Source organism: Acomys russatus, chromosome 3, assembly GCF_903995435.1.
Source record: "Acomys russatus chromosome 3, mAcoRus1.1, whole genome shotgun sequence".
NCBI lineage: Eukaryota > Metazoa > Chordata > Mammalia > Rodentia > Muridae > Acomys > Acomys russatus.
The window spans coordinates 79608821-79630891 of record NC_067139.1 but is presented as its reverse complement, the minus strand read 5'-3'; the positions used below and the strand labels follow the sequence as shown (position 1 = coordinate 79630891).

At 38.9% G+C, this 22071-nt stretch overlaps 1 protein-coding gene across 1 annotated transcript; it reads right to left on the bottom strand.

Moving 5' to 3' along the window:
* Nucleotides 1–799: 799 nt before the first annotated feature.
* Ap5m1 (adaptor related protein complex 5 subunit mu 1) lies at nucleotides 800–21879 on the bottom strand. Its single transcript, XM_051142969.1, has 8 exons — nucleotides 21735–21879; nucleotides 15847–16492; nucleotides 11615–11842; nucleotides 7725–7864; nucleotides 7191–7276; nucleotides 6982–7100; nucleotides 4665–4761; nucleotides 800–1405 (listed from the first exon to the last, which is right to left on the bottom strand). Exons 1-8 carry the CDS (start codon nucleotides 21806–21808, stop codon nucleotides 1323–1325), a joined length of 1473 nt encoding a protein of 490 aa, XP_050998926.1. The 5' UTR covers nucleotides 21809–21879; the 3' UTR covers nucleotides 800–1322.
* Nucleotides 21880–22071: the final 192 nt, after the last annotated feature.

Below are 22071 nucleotides of genomic sequence, written 5' to 3'. Positions count from 1 at the left end.
AACCAAACCAAACCAAACCAACCAACCAACCAAACAAAACCCCAAAAGTTAAAAAAGAAACAGAACCCAGTATAAGTCTAATTAAATATTAAACTGTAATTCCTATTTTTTGTCAAGCTTCTAAATTGGGTATCATTTAAGTTCCCAGGATCTTTAACTTGCTTTCTTCTTTTCTTTCTTTCTTTATTTGTTAGTGGTCACTTAAAGTCTAACTTGATGACAACATAGTGCTCTGAAAACAGAATATGATGTTTAATAGTAGAAATGGGTAGATGATAAAGAGCATGGCTAGATGGTTTTGAAGAAATCAAAAATATGGTAAAAAGAAAATGACAGGGGCAGACAGAAAGAAAATGCTACATTAAATAAATGTAAATGATACATTTTACTCATGGAAAGGTTTCTGCGTGCTAATTCATTAACAGATTTTAATTAAACAAATAGTGTAACATCTAAAATAATTTTTGAAACCTTGTCCAAGGACACTAAATAATGAGATCACTGTGTTCATCTTCTGAAGTCACTACAGCCTTCTTAAGTCTACTGGCATCCTAACACACCATTCTGGCAGATTATTAAGTTAGTTACAGGAGTCCTAGAAGCGTTAGGGTCATAGTTCAGCTTGCATGAAGCCCTGAGTTCGATCCCTAGAGGGGCATAATTTGGACATGGTGATATAGCACTGTGGTCCCAGCACTTGAGAGGGAGTTCAAAGGTCACCCTCTGCTACACAGTGAGACCCAGGTCAGCCTGGGCTCCACAAGACTGTCTCAGAAAGAACCTCAACTAGAATTGTGCAGGTTCTTTATTGGCCAGCAGGAGAGACGTGATGAAGAGAGGGTGACTATTTGAACATTATCCTGTGATTTCCACTGTTACTTTGAAAGAAAGGATGTGTGGTGATTTTAACTAGATCATGGGTGTTCTGTCATAGCATGCTGTTCATACGGAGGTTTGGATAAGCACATAGTTTCTTTGTAAATCAACTACAACCCACAGGACAGCTGCTGAAAAACTGCACTAGGAGAAGGCTGAGCTTTTACTCAAGGAAGTGGCTCTGCCTGGTTCGCACTGTCTTGCCATAGGGAGAGCACATGTGGCTGGGAGACCCAAGACTGGTCTTAAGCTAAAATGAATATATATTCTGAATCAGTCATTCTGGCATGAGTCAGAGGACAACAAACAATGGAGACATTAGCCATGAAGATATTCTTTCACACTCTATCATGGGTTGGTTATATGACTACATGCAGCAAATAAGAACTCTAGGGCTCTCCTACAGAATGCTACCATCATATAAATCCCAATTGAATATGAGGAAATTATGGTAACAATGATGCATATGTTACTGGGGCAGGTGCTTTAGAATTCCAGATGTAATAATCAGAAGAAATTAGTTTCCGATCTACAAAAGGAAGAAGAAAAGAAATTAATGATAAAAATGTTTAGCCTTAGCAAAAACTCAGTATGAGAGCAAAGCTATCAGTTTTTGAATCTGGGGAGTATAGTCATGTCATGGTAACAACTTTGAAATGTTAATATTTTACTCTTTAGGCTTTATTACAACTTTTGTCTCATTAAATTGAGCTCATAAATATTTGGGCAAACCACACTAGAATTTACATGAAATATCTATCATTTACACCAAATGTTTATCTTTCCTGTTTCTCTAATTGTATTTCTAATTAACCATTACTTTTATTGTAAAAATAGTTTGCCATTTCTTCTTGGTTTTCCTTTTGTGACCTCTACCAAGTCCCAAATTCTAGCTGAAGTATTCCCTACTCAAATCACAGAGCTGGAGACACAAATCAGCATCCAACATCCTTACAACACCCTGGAGATTGCTCTTCTGGTTTCTTTGCAACTTGGGACAAATGGTAATCATTTTGAATCAAAGTTTTATAAGCTATACAACTGATAAAATTAAGCTTACTGGAGGTATACATATTTTTATTATTATATGTATCACTGACTATGTAATTCAGCTTTTTCTACCTTTCTTCATGCCCTTCAAAATGAATATAATATACGCTACATTACCTTTCCTTTTCTACTTTAGTAATATTGGAAGGCAGCGCAGCACACAGGCTCCAGCAACTGGCTGACTGTTTTAACCTCAGGCATGTCCTTTACTAGCTACATGACCCTCACCGTGTCTCTGCTCCATCAGTCTTCCTAGCCAAAACACAGGGAGATTAGTACATAAGGTGCTATGAAACACACAGAAACTGTACCTGGTACATAGTAGGTGAAAAAAAATGCTACTATTAAATTAACATTTTTACTAAACTATTTGCAGAACCAAGTTGTATATTCAGTAGAAGCAAAATGGAAGTTTGAAGGAATAAAAAGATAGGAACAATGATTCATTTGAAATGAACTCTTACAGTCAGTATCTCCCTATATAAAGAGCAAGCAGAAGCCGGGCATGGCAGCAGAACTTGAGAGGCTAAAGCATGAAGACGGTGACTTATAGGCCACCCTGGGCTAAAGAGTCAGAACCTTGTCTCACTAAGTAAACAGAAACTTCTTATTCTTTATTATACTTTCTGAAAATACATTTAGTTAAGATTAATAAAATATTTAATATATTTTAGTTATCTAAAGAGATAACATTTCTTACAGATGACTGAAAATACATATCTGTATTTAGACACAATGATGACTGTCAGTACTACACTCTCATTAGGGAACATACACACTATGAACATGATTTTGTCAATTCATCAAAAACAGCAAAGAATGCTAGAGGAGAAAACATGGGGACAACATGGAGGTAAAAACCCTGGCTTGGCTGGAGAGATGGCTCAGAGGTTAAGAGCACTGGACTGTTCATCCAGAGGTCATGAGTTCAATTCTCAGCAACCACATGGTGGCTCACAACCATCTGTAATGTGATCTGATTCCCTCTTCTGGCCTGCAGGTGTACATGCAGGTAGAACCCTGTATACGTAATAATAAATAAATAAATCTTAAAAAACATATTGGCTTTTCTGATTCCATGGCACAGATTACTGCCATTCATAGAGATTGCTTAAAATTCTGTAGTTCACAGTTTTCTATTTCTTCTGAAGCACTCAGGTATAAAGTCCTGTCCGATCCTTCCACTTTTTAAGGACTTTAATCCTTGGGTTTAGAATAAGTTTGAGTCTAGGAGTGTAGCTCAGTGATAGAACACTTGTCTAGAATGCATGAGGCCTGAGTCGCATCTCCAAAACTGCCAAACCAACCAAATGCACCTAAGTATGAGCGTTTTATATGGAGTACAGTTATCCTATCTAGGTATATAATGGCACTGTTCTCAGTGTAAGAGGGACGCCTCCCACACCTTTTCTAGCTACTTCATTCCTCGACTAGTCTATTAGATAATTTTAAGTATTAATTTCCACCTCCTGATATGTTCCTCTAAAAAGAAATGCGTATTTTCACATAAAGTAGTTGGTGCATACATGCATACCTATAAATACATTTTATAACCAATAAAGTCAATGAAGGCAGGAAGTCATCTTTCTATTGCCTGTCCACAAGCAGAACAGAAAAGCCACTGAATAATTTTACTGGCTATGACATTTACTAAAAATGATTTAAAATTTAAAATAAGCATATTTACTATTTATTAAACCTATATGTTAAGCTAAATGCTCAATAAATGTAATTATTCATAAAAATCATTAGGCACATAATATTGTCATTTCTACTTCACTACTTTTTTTATTACATGGAAACAAAACCCTAGTATGTGTGCATGTTCCTATGTGTGCATGCACACATGAGCATCACAGGACAACTTTTAGGAGTCAGTTCTCTCCTTCCAGGCCACCAGGCTTGGCAACAAGAGGCCTTATCCACGGAGTCACCGGGCTGGTGCCATCGGAACATGGTCCAAGAGCGGATTATGTGAGGGGAACGCTGAGGGCTTGTGAGAAATGTCAAGAGAACAAGACAAAAGTTTGTGACCTCAGTTTCTTCAGAAAGATGGAATCACTCTTGGAATGTGCTTTCATGTCCCTTCCAGGTGTTGTAAATAGAGTGAATTTACATTAGATTACTCATTATAACAGGTTATTGCTATTGATTATTGATTATTTACCTATATGGAAAAATATGTTTCTGCAATGTGTGGCTTATCTACCACGTTGCCCTTGTGACTATACACTTTACTTGTGTGACTCCTCTTAACACTGAGAGTATAAACTCTCTGATGCTTTAATTAAAGTTGGCTATTGCCTGAGCCTCTAGTCCACCTCCTTTTCAGGCTCCATTTTTCCAGGTCCCACAGCCTTTAGAGCAATCAACAGTCCCTATTATTTCTCCGTTATAAAACAGGAGATGAAAACTTTAAGAAGCTCATTAGCTTCTCCAAAGTTACACAGAACCTTGGAGGCAGACAAGAGCAGACTATGGCCAGAGCAAAGCAGAGGCATATATGCTGTGTGCTTGAGCCCATGCCTATTGGCCCCTGCTCATCCAGACCGTAGCTAAACCGGAGACGGGGGCAAAACAAAGTTCATAAAGGGTTATGTGGGAGTGGACAAAGCCGCAGAAATTTTTATAAAATGGGATTATTCTCCAATCTCCAACTTTCCTTATATTTAATTTCACCTTAGGTAGTGACAACACACCACTATTTTAATCATTTAGTTTGAATCTGTACAACTTACATGCACTTATTTTTGGTTTTCCTGATGCAAAAACTTGAACTGAATGCTGATCTGCATAACATCCGGTGAGTGTATAATCTGCGATCCTAAAATGAAGCTAGGGAAGTGGGAGAAATTGTCAGTTGAGCTGATTATTTGCTAAGAATCATGATCACAGTTTTCCCTTCATAATTTTTTAGAACTTCAAGTGAAAGCTCACAAAGTTTATACACAAACATTAAACTGCAGTTGTGAAAACACACGATAAATACGTGTATAGGCCCCTGTACTAAGTGCTTCAGCGCTCCACTCCTGAGAACCTGGTGCACACTGGAGTCCTCTGTACTCCGTACCTAACAGCAGAGTAGGTGTCTGAACTCAGGACTGCTCTCTGTATGATACATTGTATACTCTTTTCTCCCTCACAAGCTGTGATTTAAAAAAAAAAAAATTTAAAAGTGTTTTGCCTGCACACATGTCAGTGTCTGCTGGCCTCTGAGGCCAGAAGAGGGAGCTGGATCCCATGAAACTGGAGTCACAGATGTCTTTGAGCCACCGTGTGGGTGCTGGGAATTGAACCTGAGTCTCTGGAAGAGCAGCAGGAGCAAGTGCTCTTAACTACTGAGCCATCTCACAAGGCCCAATCACATTCTCTATAGGCAGGGATGTATATGCTTTTTAATAAAGCACAAAATGTAATCACGGCAAGAAACAACATCAGTTTGCCTCATGCTTAGAGAAATGGCCAGCTCTACTTAATTATTATTTTTTGTTTTGATAACCAAAATCTAACTTTTATGGAACCGTTACCAAATTATGCCTTCCCTTACTTAGAAAGCCTTTGTAAAATGTAACCTACAGCTCTTGGGTTCCACCAGTGATGTGGGGCCACCTACGTGCACACTAGCAACTACACTGCTGTAATACTGAGGCAGTAGCACCTCCTCAGGGTCCTTTGGCTGTGCATCTCATCTGTCTTGGTAAGAAAGAACCTCGTGTTGCAAGATCCTGCTATATTTTCAACACTTCCTACACTAACCTAAGGGCCTTCACATTCTAGGCAAGTCTCCATCTCTGAGCTACATCCCAAGTCTATACTTTTTCTCCTCTGCAAATTTCTCCCATTTTATGTGTGTGTACATGAGTGTAATAATTTTTGGATTTTAATAGTCATTTTCTTATAGCAAGTCATTGAAAGTGAAGAGCTTGTGCTTGCTTCAGGGTTATAATTCTCAGTGCTGCAGTTTATGTAGATAAGGTTAATTTCTATGTTTACTATATGCTTTTGATTAGATTGGGACTGGATAAGAGAAAAAATGAGTAGAAAAATTCTCAAAAACTACCTGCGGCAAGTATATAATTTAGTAACATTTCACTTTTTTTCTGAAAAAAAAAAAAAATCAGGAATACTAATAATAATTCTTAAAACGAAGGTGAGAGCTCAGAGAGGAAAAATGAATTCTCAGCAGTGCCTTCCTTACCTCACTGCTGCTGCCTCTGTGGACGCTTGTCTCTCGCCTCTGGCTTCTCTGACAGCACAGCACTCTGTTTCCCTGTAACCTTTTGGGTTACTTACTCCCTCAATTCTCCTTATTGATTCTTCTGAATTTTTCCTTATTTTCTTTTTCTTATCCTGATTTTATTCATTTCCTTGCTTCACCTTTTTATTTTCTATGGGTACTCCTAAATCCTTATATATGACTGATCTCTCAAGTGACTTAACGTTTACAGTTTCAGCTGTCAGACACTGAACTAGAAGCTGAAGATAACTGAAGAGTGAGTAAGACTCATGCAGTCTCTGTCATCATGCACTTTCCCCTCATCTATTCTCGATCAATGCTCATAAAGGAACCATTTTGAAAAATAAAACGTCTACCAAATGAATAAAATATGCATGCCCTCTATGTTCCAACCTAAATTACCTGCCCTTCCTATATAGAACTTAGGTTTCTAACACTTGCTTCTGAAACCTTGTTTATGTTTCTTCACTCTCTTAAGTCACTTTAAAAAATTTTTATTATGGCCGGGCGTAGTGGCACATGCCTTTAATCCCAGCACTCAGGAGGCAGAGGCAAGTAGACTGGTGTGAGTTCGAGGGCCAGCCTGGCCTACAAAGTGAGTCCAAGACAGCCAGAGCTGTAACACAGAGAGACCCTGTGCTGGGAGTAAAGGCATGGACCATCACTGCCTGGCTTCCAAACAAATGTTTTTTAAAAAAGACTTAGCCTCACAAAAAGCGCAGAATTTTTTAAAAATTCCTGGAAAATACTAAAACTCAATTATATATGCAGTTTAGAAATAAAGGAAGGTGTTCTGATGCAGTGTTTCATCTATTTACCTTTACGTGTGCTGTGTTTCCAATGCAAATGTGGTCAAATGGCTGCTTGTCATGGCCCTTGACTCCAAAAGTGAGTGCTCCAGAAAGACTAATTTCCATTGATTTAGGAAACTTTTGGCCTAAAACACAAGTGTAACAATCAATTATTCTAAAACAGAAAGTTCTACAGCAAATGAGAAAAAAAAATCAACAGATAAAATCTTGCTCACCAATAATCCAGACCAATAAGCTTTTCTCTCGAAATACTTCAAGTTGACCAAAACTAGCTTTGTATTCCAAATGGGTAATTGGACCTCTTTAAAACAAAAGAAAACATAGAAAAAAAATCTCAGATAAAAGTTTTAAAGAGGCAAGTCAAATTTTCTTATTGTATTTACATCATAAGAGCAGATCTGTATCTCAAGTACAGAAGAGAATGCATAATGAATACAGATCATAAAAAGCAGCAGAAATCACATAAACATCATTTGTGTATTTAAACTATATATTATACTAATTTTCCTAGATATAATTATACAATCCTACAGATTACATTCATATCATATGCATGGTGGAACATTAAAATTACAATTTTACTATTTAAAAGTACACTCCGTAAAGAGCTATATTGCAGACTACATTTTAAAAGTAGAACTGGTCTATGTTATAACTGGCTAATTCACCAGGTTATTGATAGTTAAGACTGATTTATATGCAGACGTCAGAAAAACTGATAGAGGACATGGTGTCATATTTATCCCTACCTGTTGTAAAAAGGTATATGAGCTTCACAGATTTCAAAATTATTTTTTACACTTTCATGTAGTTTTAAATTAACTGTTATTTTTAGTTGTACTTCTTCTTCTTGCATGTGATAAGAACCCAATATTGGTGGGACAGGGACCTGAAAACAGACATAACTCTTAATATAATTCTCATGCTAATGAGTCTAAGATATGAATGGTGATAGGGATAAAAAAGCCCCATGATAATATATGTTAGATACATTTACAAGCTGGACGTGGTGGTGTGCGCCTTAATCTCAGCAGTCAGGAAAGCAGAGGCAGAGGCAGGCGTATCATTGTGAGTTCGAGGCCACCCTGGTCTATAAAGTGAGTTGAGGACAGCCAAGGGTACACAGAGAAACCCTGTCTCAAAATACCTTAAAAAAAAAAAAAGTATAGACATATAGAATACATACTTTATAATCGTTATATTCAGGTATGGCCTTCATAGCTAGGAGGCTGTTCTACGTTGCTTTCACAGCCACAGTGGTGGCTCCACACCACCCTGAATGCACATTCTCATGTATCTCTGCGCAGAGATGAGAATGGTACCTGACAGCACACACAGCACACACTGTTCCTAGTCTTCTGGCTCCTCTGTGCACGCACAACTGCAGCACAGGTCGAACTCTACACATACTGTTGAACATTCTGCCCACAGTTCTCCTTTCCTACGCTGTAACATTACTGTTTCCAGGCCCCAGCTCACGAATGGTGTAACTGGTCACCAATGACTGGTTGAAGAGGAAATTGTCTGTATGCTTGAGTGAGCTCATCATCTTTTTTTTGTTGGTGGGTTTTGGTTGTTTGGCTGTTATTTTCCTCCTCTGTGTAGCCTTGGCTGTCCTGCAACTTGATTTGTAGACCAGGCTGGCCTCGAACTCACAGAGATCCACCTGCTTCTGCCTTACTGGTAAATCTGAAGCAAGACACGGGGCAATTCTCTGGTCTATGGAGGGCCTAGAGCTGTAAGAGCATGCACAGCAGAAACCCAAAAGGCAGAGAAGACAGGGACAAAGATATCAGACAACAGCAATTTCTGGTATAGAGTGGTTTAACTTTGATTCTAATTCTCAGGTAGCCTAGATCTATTTTTTTTCTCTTGAACGATAATGAGAATTCCTGTTGGTTTCTCAAAGTAAATTACTTCTAGTCAATCTAGTTTGAACAAGATTTTCTAATCTACTTGTTGATAATTATGACAAGAGACAAATGCTACTATATAGTAATAAACATGTTAGGCGTTGGGACTGTGGAAGAGCTGGTGTCAAGGCCAGGCTTGGCCACTTATCAGTCACAGGATTTTGTGCAAGTCATTTAACTTTTCTAAGATTTTTCTCATCTACAAAATGGAGATGACAACTACTTTAAGGTTTGTTGAAATGACTAGAAAAACACATGCAAAGTGCCTAGGATAGTGTCTGACACACACCCCTCATGAAGTAAGCAGAAACAGCTACTACTAAAATTACATGTTTATTTACCTAAGAGTTCCTAGGATTAAAATTATTTTGTGTTTATATTTAAAACCACGAGTAAACTAGGGTCTTATCCAGTGACCTTGGATTCCTAGTTAAAGATTAAAAAAAAAAAAAAAAAGGTAAATTAGGAAAGCCACACCCTTCACATTAGCCACACACAATATAAAATATTTAGGAGTTACTCTAATGAAGCAAGTGAAAGACTTGTTTGAAAAAAATTTCAGAACTCTGAAGAAAGAGATTGACGATGACATGAAAAGACGGAATGATCTTCCTTGCTCATGGATTGGGAGAATTAACATAGTAAAAATGGCCATCCTACCAAAAGCAATCTACGGATTCAATGTAATCCCTATCAAAATACCTACACAATTATTTAAAGACATTGAAAGTTCAATTCTGAACTTCATATGGAAAAACAAAAAAACCAGAATAGCTAAAACAATCTTGTACAATAAAAGGTGCTCCAGAGGAATCTCCATACCTGATCTCAAACTGTACTATAAAGCAATAGTAATTAAAACAGCATGGTACTGGCACAGCAACAGGCTGGTTGATCAGTGGAATCGAATCGAAGACCCAGATATGAATCCACACACATATGGTCACTTGATTTTTGACAAAGAAGCCAAATCCGTTCAATGGAAAAAGGATAGCATCTTCAACAAATGGTGCTTGTCTAACTGGAGGTCTATGTGTAAAAAAAATGCAACTGGACCCATATTTGTCACCTTGCACAAAACTCAAATCCAAGTGGATTAAAGACCTCAACATAAAACCAGAGACACTAAGTCACTTAGAAAAAAAAATGGAGAAGAGCCTGGAACATATTGGCACAGGAGACAACTTCCGGAACAGAACACCAACAGCCCAGGCCTTAATGTCAACAATTAATAAATGGGACCTCATGAGGCTGAGAAGCTTCTGTAAGGCAGGAGACACTGTCAAGAGAACAAAGCGACAGCCTACAGACTGGGAAAAGATCTTCACCAACCCTACATCTGACAAAAGTCTAATATCCAAAATATATACAGAACTCAAGAAATTAAACACCACCAAACCAAATAACCCAATTGAGAAATGGGGCTTGGAACTAAACAGAGAATTCTCAACAGAGGAATATCAAATGGCTGAGAAACACTTAAAGAAATGCTCAACCTCCTTAGTCATCAAGGAAATGCAAATCAAAACAACTCTGAGATTCCATCTTATACCCATCAGAATGGCTAAGATCAAAAATTCAAGCGACACCACATGCTGGCGAGGATGTGGGGAGAGAGGAACACTCCTTCATTGCTGGTGGGAATGCAAACTAGTACAGCCACTTTGGAAATCTATCTGGTGCTATCTCAGAAAACTAGGAATAGGGCTTCTTCAAGACCCAGCTATTCCACTCCTTGGAATATACCCAGAAGATGCTCCAGCACACAACAAGAAAATTTGCTCAACCATGTTCATAGCAGTCTTATTCATAATAGCCAGAACATGGAAACAGCCTAAGTGTCCATCAGTAGAAGAACAGATAAAGAAACTGGGGTGCATATACACTATGGAATACTACTCAGCTATTAAAAACAAGGAATTCCTGAAATATGTGGACAAATGGATTGAGCTAGAAATTATCATAATGAGTAAGTTAACCCAGAAGCAGAAAGACTCAAATGGTATATACTCACTTATATCTGCATACTAGCCCAAGGGACATGTCCCATGAAAGCCTTCACTTACCAGGAAACTGGGACAGAGAGGAGGACATCCTATTGGGGCTCTAGATGAGAGAAGCATGGGAGAATAGCAAAGTAAAAGGATCCAGAGGGTCCTAGAGACCTACAAATAGAACATTATGATAGGCAGATTTGGGCCCAGGGGTCCCGCTCAAGCTAAGGCACCAGCCAAGGACAATACAGGTGGTAAACTTTAAACCCCTATCCAGATCTAGCCAATGGACATAGCATTCTCCACAGTTGAGTGCAAAGTACTCTGCACGTACTCTGGTGCCTCACATTTGACCATGTCCCCTGGAGGGGAGACCTGGTGGCACTCAGAGGAAGGACAGCAGGTTACCAAGAAGAGACTTGATACCCTATGAGCATATATAGGGGGAGGAAATCCCCCTCAGGAACAGTCATAGGAATAAGGGGAAAATGGGAGGGAGGGAAGAATGGGAGGATACAAGGGATGGGATAACCATTGAGATGTAACAAGAATAAATTAATTAAAAAAAGCAAACAAATAAAATAAATACCTTTACTTTGAAAATTAATGCTATGATTACAGGCATCAGAGAAAGGAGGTAGCCTGTTCAAAGAATTGAACTTTATCTTTTTCATTCCTTCCTTCCTGTCTTGTAAATAACTCATGAAGTCATAAATGTCCAGAATAGCTTACCTGAGAAGTGTAGTGGCATAAGTTGAATGACTCTAAAGGCGGAGTGAATGGGAATTTATAAGGCCCACTAAATGCGGAATCATCCACTGTGTCAATGCTACTAGAAGTCAGAATGGCAGAATCAAGGGATGTCACACAGGGATGAACAATAATGTCTTGAAGTGGAGATCCGTTGGTGGGGAGATTCAAGCTGACCGTGACATTTGGCATGAGTCCTTCCAAATCACACTGCAACACGAAGAAATAAGCATTACCAAGATCTTAAAACAGTACAGCTTCTCTGGGGCATCTCTGAATTCAACTCATTTCTCCCAATTTAATTTTTCTCTCTAGGCATTGTTTTCTTTGCTGTTTTTTAATTAACAATTTAATATGCTGTTAGCCAAGATAGCGGTAAGAGGGCCTTCACAGAGCCCTGGGCTCACCTTTAAGCTCCTCTATAAGCTAGTTTACGTTCACTGGTTTCTCTCAGGCCCTGTTGAGGCCCTCACAATGTTACAGCTCACTAGCTGTATCTACATTCTCTTTCCTCTAGTCCACCCAATCTTCACCTGACTCTAATCTTCTACTCTTTGATTTATGTTGCAAATGTATAGAAATCTTGCATTTTATCCGAATAAACCATACCATCTTGTACTTCTGTATGCACCTTGGTAGTCCTTGTATTTTTTTTATCCTTGCTATCGTATTTCACTTAGTCCGCTGTGATCGCTTGGTAGGTAAGGGCACTGGTAGCCAAGCTTCGCAATCTGAGTTTGATCTTTAGAACCCACCTGAGAGAATCAAATCCCCCAAGTTATCCTCTGATCTCCACAAGTGTGCTGCGGTACCGGTACCCACAGTCAACCCTTATGACAGTCCACTTTTGCATGGAGACGCCGGGACGTGCTCTCTCTATAGGAAAAAGACGCCCCATGTGTGTTGAGTTAGTTTGCTAATGGTAACCCGGAGGACTTCATCATCCTTGGGAGGTTAAGGAAGGCTCGGGAGGGAGCACCATGGTCTTCCAGATGGAGTACGTTCACAGCCCTCTCCTTAACTCCCTGCTTTGAGGGTCAATCGACTGAAAGACTGAAATGGCAGCCCTCAGACTTCTCTGTGAATTCTGACTTCTGTACCTATTCCAGTCTCCAGAATGAAGTCTTGAGTGACTTTTTCTGTAATCAGAAGAAAACATTTACTCCCCAGCACCTCTGGTACGTAGGAGTTGCCTTTACTTCATAAGCCCACACCAACAAACCTTACTTGTGTGTGTATACATGAGGATGCAGGGAGAGGGGTGTAGTACCTTACTTCTAACTTGACATTTACACCCTATTTTATTTTGAATTATGCTTATGTGTGAGAGGCTATGTGTGAGGATGTACAGTGCCTGTGAAGGCAGAACCAGAAGACAAAGGCTCCCCTGGAGGTGGAGTTAGAAGCAGTTAGCTGTGAGTTGCCTGGCATGGGTACTGAGAACCTAACCCAGGTTCTCTGCAGGAGTAGTAAGCACTCTTATTTGATGAGCCATTTCTCCAGCCCTGATTTACTTGTAATATACTGGATCAAATTAGCCAAAAGAACCATACAAAGTCAGTGGCATTGTTGATTTGACTAGAGACACACAAGGCATTTAATAGTAGGACTCGGCAGGCACATGCTTAGGTCTAGATACCATACAGTCTGCACCACGCATCAACTGCTTGTTAGCAATATGCAATTTGTTTGTGATTCTATTTGTTTTCTTCTTTCAGCGTTAAGTTCTTTCAGAACAACAGCTGTTCTATGCTTCTTTGTAAATTGTTATTCATAGGAGATCCTAAAAATGTTCGCAGTTAATACCCTTTAAAAATTTTGAACCTTATTTCTTCCCCAATATTAATATTAATGACAATTATAAGACTGTCAATAAAATTTCAAACCTGAAAGTTAAAATGACAACTATTCTTACTAGAAAATTAAAAAATATGTGCTATGTTTGTATATTAGTAAGAATGAAAAAGTTTGGTTTTGTTATTTATGAAGATCATAAATATAGAAATATTTAATAGTAAGTAGTATTAAAATTTGAAACATCATTGACTTTTGTTAAACTTTTCCCTAGAAGTGTATCACTCATAACGGGATCAAAGTAATGGCACCATTATAGAAATAAACGATCCAATATCCAGTTACTTGAAAGACTGTGAGCATAGCATGAAGACTGCCATTCTAGAAGGAATCTGGTTTTTAAAATAGTTTGGCATATGCAAATCTGGACCTCGGAACTAGGAAGTATAAAAGCAAAAGGCACAAAGAAGGTTGTCTTATTTTAAAATGACAGAAGAATTACAAAGTTATGTGACTTTGTAAAGACACAAGACATTCAGAGGTAAAAGACAACCTCAGAGAAACATTTAGTGTTAGGCTGAGGTGTACACCTTTCTTCCTCCCCACTTTAAATCAGTTTTTTAGAAAAATTCCATTGGTTTATTTTAGTGTATATGAGTATGTATGTATGTATGTATTCATGCATGTATGTATGTATGTGTATAACCATGTATGCTAGAGCACACATGTGGAGATCAGATGACAATTTGTAGGAGTCAGTTTTTGCACCATGGGAGACAGGTTTGGTGCTAAGTACCTTTAACTAGCCAAGCCATCTCGCCTGTCCTCCTTTATTTAAGAAGGATTTCCATTATGGTAATTTGAACCAGGACTAAGGCTAAGAATCAACCCACATTTTCCACAAATAAGAAACTAGGTTAACTTATCAATGAACAGAGAGATGTAAACATCATGCTAATTGTAACACAATATATATAACACCCAGAATGAGAAAGTAGTGACCTTTTCTGCTTTTTTTTTTTTTGGTTTTTCGAGACAGGGTTTCTCTGTGTAGCCTTGGCCATCCTGGACTCACTTTGTAGACCAGGCTGGCCTCGAACTCACAGCGATCCGCCTGCCTCTGCCTCCTGAGTGCTGGGATTAAAGGCGTGCGCCACCACGCCCGGCCCTTTTCTGCTTTTTATTACACTGGACCCATGAAAAAATGAAGCGTGGACTTTAAGAGTGATGAGTGAGTGACACAGTTCATGAGTTTCAAGCTTCTTAAAATAGTTTGTCCTAAGAGGATAATTTGATGCAGTTTTGAGCATAACAGATACTTTTAGCATAGACAAAACTTTTAGTTTACTCTAATCCAGAAAAAAAGGAGACACTTTCCCTGTCTAATTCTGTTCTTAAAATTTACTTTATTCATAAGACTGACTTATAGTTGACTAAATGTTAACTTTACAAAATATATAAAATAAAGAATCAAAAAAGATATTTGAGAATACTATTAATACTTACCTGTAGTGTTTAGTTTGAGGACTTTGATTTTTGATCATTATTCAACCTGACATTAATCACTGTTATCTGTATTGATGCTTCTACTGTTTTCTCTCATTTTCTAACTTTGAGACAGATAACTCTACTATTGAATTATATAAATAAAGCAAGAACCCTTCTGTTATTTAATGTAAAGTCAGAGGACTTGTCAACTTCATCTCCTAGACAAAAGGAAGCAAGATGATTTTAATGTATTTCACAAGTTCTTTAAATCAACTCTTTTTCACTAGTGGACCTGGTTCTGATCTCTTCAGCATGGCCAGACTTAGAGTGACTGGCTTTGTATCTAATAAACAGAATGCAGTTGAAATGATGCCGTGTGGCTTTTTAGAATAAGTAGTTAAAGCAGTGGAATTGAATCAATCTCTCTCTTTCACATACATACAAACACACACTATCTCATCTGAAAGAAGCCAGGCACAAAGCTGTCAGGGCACTTGAGCAGCCTGTGGGGAAGTCATGAGGGGTGGAGCTGAGGTGTCCTCCTATCAGCTAGCACTGACTTGCCAGCCACGTGAGGGAGTCATGCTGCACGCAGACGTTCCAGGCCCAGTCAGACCTTCAGATGACAATAGCTCCAACCAACATCTTGACTATGGGCCCTTGAGATTCTACACTGGAGGTTCCAGCTAAGCTGCTCCTAAAGTTCTGACCCACAGACCTTTAAAGAAAGTGTCTATTTTAGGGCAATAGGACAATTCATTATATAATAATCATTAAGTAAACAATCTGTAAGAAATACAGAAAGATAGCATTTCATGGCTGCTGCTAAGGAGAACAAGCATATTTTTAAGAAATGTAAAGTGCAAGTTGCAAACTTCACAGTGCTTCAGCGTTAAAGGTTTATGACAAAGCAAATCTGGCGAAAACCTCACCTTGCAAGTGACTGTTCCAACAACTTGCCATGTGTCTGCTATCTCCTGTTTACCATATTGCATGCATTTTACTTTCTCAGTGATAGAAATAGAAATCTGTGCTTTTCCTTTGTATGTTCCAACTTTCCAGGCTGGCTGTTTTTGTGGCTGAGTCACACATGCAAGATTAATGCTGTTCAGTGAATTCTGCAAGTTAGCATCCAATAAAGTACCCAGTGGACAAGCCTGTAGAAGCAAGTCAGGCAACTGACTCACTTTTGTGTTTAAATCAGTGTCATTTTTCTGACTTGAGTAAAGAAAATCCTGAATCCCAAAAAGCAGCTCCAAGCCTTGTGAAACTCCACTAATACTAATTAAAGGTGGGCGAGGCGAGAGAGCTTGTTCAACCAGTGGGACACTTGCATAGATCATGTCATTCCTCAGAAAAGCAACGACTGGCCAGAGTTCTTCACCTCCTACTGACAGCCCATAGATAGATGTTTTGTTGATGTGGGAACAGCCATCACGCCTCTCCACAAAGTCCTTATCATCATCCAATAGCCTGAGTTGGAAGAGTAATGCTTTAAGAAAGGGACCATCTTCAGGTACAGGAACATAATTCATTCCATTGAGGACTTTGGCTCGCTTTTCAACAGTAGGATACCGCCTGCATTTGGAAACACAAACATGGCAAATGATTGTTCCAAGTAAAATAAAAAATCGAAGAATTAAAAGGTTCTACAACACAAGGCAAACAGTTATAACAATAAGACATAAAGCAACAAATAAATAGCATACATTACCAGAGAAAATAACCCCAAACCATTAAACCTGTTAACTTCTGCCTGGAGCCAAGTACTTCACATTTAGTGTGTTATCTCAAATGGCAAAATGTGCTATGTACCACTGAGAAAGACGGACTCAATTTAACTAGTTTTAAATAGGTTGAGTACATGATTCTAACTCAATACCTTTGTTTTTCAATCGCTCAGATCCCTTCTCGATAGATTAATCAGGTTAATCCTGACTGTCAGCTTGATGGAAAACGGGGGTTGGAATCCCACCCTGAACATGGGGGTCGGGGATCCCATTCCATGCACCGGGCCGTGAGGAGAATGAAACAGAGATAGAGAACGGGGCAGTAGAATGCACAGCTCTCTGCTTCCTGACTGCAGACACAGTGTGACCAGCTGCCTCCCGCTCGACCTCTCGACCCTGAGGGACTATGTTCCCAAACTGTAGGCCCGAATAAACTTAGCTATCTATAATAAGATTTTTAAAAATTCATCTTAATGGATTAGACACAAAGTAGCTAAACTGTTAGACTCCTTTATTGAAATGATATCGAGTTTATATAATCACTAACAGATCCTCTGAATGTTCTTAGCAACCCTTGCAAAAACATGGAAGACCATTTTTGTAATAATGGCTTATCTCTATAGTTCTGGAAGATATTTTGATATTAAAAACGAGTATCAAATTTTATCCTGTATGGTTTACATCTTCTGGGTAGATGTAATACAATATACTTTAGGCACTTTCCGTCATTCATAAGAACCCACTCATCAGAGCTGTACCTTCTTCCAGGGCTAAGGACTGAAGCCAGGCCTTAGCAAAGCTCTCTATTGCTGACCTCAACCACCAGCTCCTGAACACACTTTCCGACTTCCAACAAATGTGCTTTTCCTTATTCCTCTCCCTTCTACCTTAAGGTCCAGAATAAAGTTATCTACTAACTACGCATTTTTTTTTTTTTTTATTAAATAAGCTAACTCTCTGTGACAGCTATTCTTGGTTGTCAACATGACTATATCTAGAATTAACTAAAACCCAAGTGTAAGTTTTAGTGAGAGATTTTTTTTTCCCTTTACTTAAATCATGTAAAGTGAGAGAGACCCACCTTTAATCTGGGCCACACCTTCTGCTGGCAGCCTATATGAAAGACATGGAAGAAGGAAGCGTGCTTGCTCTCTCTTAGCTTGCTTCCCTTCAGCCTTGCTGGCAAGTCCATGCCTGCACGGGCATTAGAGCCTAATTCTTGGCAATTCCCGTGTTTACTGAAGACCAGCTGAGACATCCGGCTTCACAGACTGAACAACTACCAGATTCTTGAACTTTCCATTGCTAGAGAGCCATTATTGGACTACCTGGACCACAGCCTTTAAGCCACCTTAAAAAATATCATATATACATACATATGTGTATGTATATATATATGAGCTCGCTATAGAGAAACAGAGTTGATAAAATGAATATTTATGAGATTTCTTATATGTACATATATTTATTTTATCAGTTCTGTTCCTCTAGAGAACTATGACTACTATACTTTCCTAAGCTCGTTTTCTTATTTGTAAAATAAATGACAGGTCAAGGGGTGTATCTCAGTGGATGAATATATATTTAGCATGCATGGAATATTGGGTGGTTCAATATGCAGCACCAAAACAAACAAAAAACTAGTAAATGGATAGTAACTACTAAGCATTTGTTTTTATAATTTTCATAACAATATTTTTCTCTAATAAGATACTAATGCTTGATGATAGTTAAAAATAATGCACTAAAATGATCCATGAATTAGTGGACCTTCTTCACTGAGATTTTTATTTATTTTTCTGATTGAAATGAGGAAAAAATTAGCTAGTACACCATTAGTGACCTGTCTGGCCTTGAACTCACAGTGATCTGCCTGCCTCTGCCTCTGGAGTACTGGGATTAAAGGCATGTGCCACTATGCCTGGCTAAGAAAAATCTTACTAGTTTTCAGAATGCTTTCCCAGTTCTGCATATTATATATTCTAGAAGACACATTTAGATGTTTAGGTGAGTTTCACTACATCTCCATGGCGGTAGCAAGTTGAGGGCGGGGGGGTCACATAATTCATCTCTGTGTCACTTTAACTCTGTATTGTTGAACAAATTGCTAGTTTTGTGAAGTTCTGCACTGTCAGATTTCTGACCACTTGGAGCTGATGTCAAGGCTCTTAGATATGAATTAACATATGCCCCAAACCCTTTTACAGAAAGACAGAAAGACGTGTGTAATAGCCCTAGATTTAAAGGACAGCAACAGATAAAAGGAATCTAGTCAAGTTGAGCTTGGCAAACCACTGTTTTTATTGGGGTTTTTTAAGGGAGCATAGATGACTCACTAGAAGAACACATCAGCTAAGGTCAGTTGTTTAACTGCTGTACTATGGCAGCTGATGTTTTGGGGAGGGAAGGCCTTGAGAAGTTCGTTAGGGTCTCAGCTGGGTCATCTTATCTACTCTGTCTCAACCCTGAGGAAGTAACTCCCACTGTTTCATATTCTGTACATGCACGCCAAAGAGGAGTGGCCGTCATTTAAGACATAGGAAAGCAAATAATCTTAGTACAACAAACTTGATTGGTAATATCAGCTTCAGTGCAGCTCAGGTTGGTGTCCCAAAGCTATAGGGACACTTAAGGCTTGAATCCTGTCTTGAAACAAAACCTACATTAGTTAGAAAAGACAAATTAAGTCATCCAACATTGAGGTTTTGTTTAAGGCCCCAGATTAATTTATTTTCATTAGAGGAGGATTTTATGCTTAAGAATTTTATCCTCCAGGTAACTAGAAAATAAGACAAGGTCTACAAAGTGAGTTGAGGACAGCCAGGGTGACACAGAGAAACCCTGTCTTGAAAAAAACAAAAACAAACAAAAAAAAAACCAACCCCTCCCCTCAAAAGAATTTTCCTTTAAAATGTTTATTTTAATCATTTTTCAATTAGGTGAACATATGTGGAAGGGTGGAGGTAGATATGCGAATTTGAGTGCTGATGGCTTTAGGGTCCAGAAGAGGATGTTGGATCCAGTGGGGCTACAGTGGTGGCAGGTGAGCTGCCTCAGATGGGTGCCGGGGAAGCAAACTCTAGTCCTCTGCAAGAGCAGCCCACGTTCTTAACTACTAAGCATCTCTTCAGCCATATGACTTCTTCAAAGAACTTTTTTCAATTAACAAAAAGTATCACTTCTATCTATTACGATGTTAAGATACAAATATATACACACAAAATCAGAACACTGGCACTCGGAGAAGGACAAATTAATAGACTAGTGAGAGATCAGTGTTTCTATAAAGGAATATAGCCAATATCAATAGTGAATCAAAGCAAAAAAAAAAAAAAGATATGGGCTTACACGATGATGCTAGGCAAACAGTCAAACAGTATAAAGGAAAACTGAGCTTCCCATTCAATGCCGTACCCAAAGATGCACTTCAAATGGACTAAATGTTTAAATATAACAAATAACATTGTACAGAATAGATAAAATGGTATCTTTGGAAAGTAAGAGTTATTCGCAGAAAAGGAAACCCAAGAGACTAACAAATACTTCTACAGAAAGATATACAAATAGAAACGAGATCTCCTTTATTGGTAAAATTAGAATAAGAGTCAGAAAAGCATGAAATTTGATAATTTCTAGTGAACATGTTAGGATTCAGGGAAGCTGTTTGTTGACATTTTGTCAAAATCAGGCCTGAGACCCTGTCTGAGTACTGTAGCACTGTGCAGAATGAAAGAGGTACCTTGGATGTATCATTAAGGAATGTAAGTGAAGAAAATCATATATTCCTACAGACCAAGTATCTCGATGTGCATTGTCCAATATGGCAGACACTAGGTATATGTGCTGTTTAAACGGAAGCAAAACTAAAAGAGGTAGGGCATGGTGGTTGCATGCCTTTAATCCTAGCATTCAGAGAGTAGAGGCAGGAGGATACCTATGAGTTTGTGGCTCCCCTTGTCTACACAGTGAGTTCTAGGTCAGCCAGTGCTACAGTGAGGCTCTCTCAAAACAACAGCAAGAAAAAGCTAATAGTGGAGTTCCTCAGTTATGCCACCCACGTGTGCTTGCTGGTTTACAACATTAGCACAGATTTAGAATTGGTCCCCTTTCTGTCGTGCAAGAAGTTCTATTGTATTCCTGCTTTCCAAGAACAGGAGGCTACTCAATAAGACAAAGGTTTCTTAGAAATACTGCCAGCAACAGGAAACAACCCCAGGAACCGACAAATGGGACCACATGAAATTAAAACATTTCTGCAATGCAAATAAAACTACAAGTGGAGAGACAGCCTCTAGACAGGGGTGGGGGTGGGAGGGGGGAATGTCAGTCAGCTATACTTTATAATGGGGATAATATTTAGTATAAAGGACTGTATACTTCTCTCCATAGAATTATTTTAGTAATATATGGAAAATTCTGAAGATGGGACCAAATCACTTAATGTCATCTAGGAAAAGTGATTGTGATTTTTCATACTGCCTTCTATTTCATTCAAACACTAGAAGCTACAATTACGATTTCTAGCAATCACATATACTGATTAGACAAAAATATCAGTCTATTGATCGGCAAGTTCTCATAAGAATTAATTAAAATATTCTGAAATAAATTTGTCACTGAAAGTTGAAAAACCTGAAAACATATTTAGTGCTCAGTAAATTTTTTTCTTTCATCATTTCTGTACCAATCTTAAACAGATGGGATTCATTTTAAGATACAATAATACAGCTGGGTATGGTGGCCCCACACCTTTAATCCCAGCACTCCAGGGGCAGAGACAGCCAGGTATTTGTAAATTCAAGGCCAGGCTGGTCTATGTTTCGAGTTCCAGAGCAGTCTGGGTACAGGATGCTTGCTTGTCTCAAAGGGGGGTCGGGGGAAGATACAATAACTGTAAAATTAGAAAACATGTCGCAACGAGTCAAGTAACTCAATTCTTGCATCAGGAATGTGAGATAAGCGTTCGCTTAACTTGCCCCAGGGCACTCAGGGAGCTGTTCCTGGCAGATTCGAGATTCGGTGGACCACAAAACCAGTTACATGATCCATCCTTGGACCCTTCCCGTTTAAGGATCCAGACTTGCAATTACCTGGAGAATCTGACTGAGCCACCAAGTGGAGTTCCTGGTTCGTGACGTATGAGCCACACAGCCCGCTGGGCCATAGTTAAGGCACGGTAGAGTCAGAACATTACAGAAACTAAGGTCGCCAGCCAGCCCGAGCAGAAACGTCTTCTAGATGGACTCTACCAGACAATGTCGGAGTTCTCTCGGAGCCCCAAGAGCTCACCGGAGACGCTCGCTCTTCCCGGAAAGGTGACTCGTCTCCTGGTCCCTCTGGGAGGTCAAAACACACCTCAGAAGGTCTTAAGAACCCGCACCCGGAATCTCAAGGGACTGGAATACGCTTGTTTTCCACTTCCGGGAT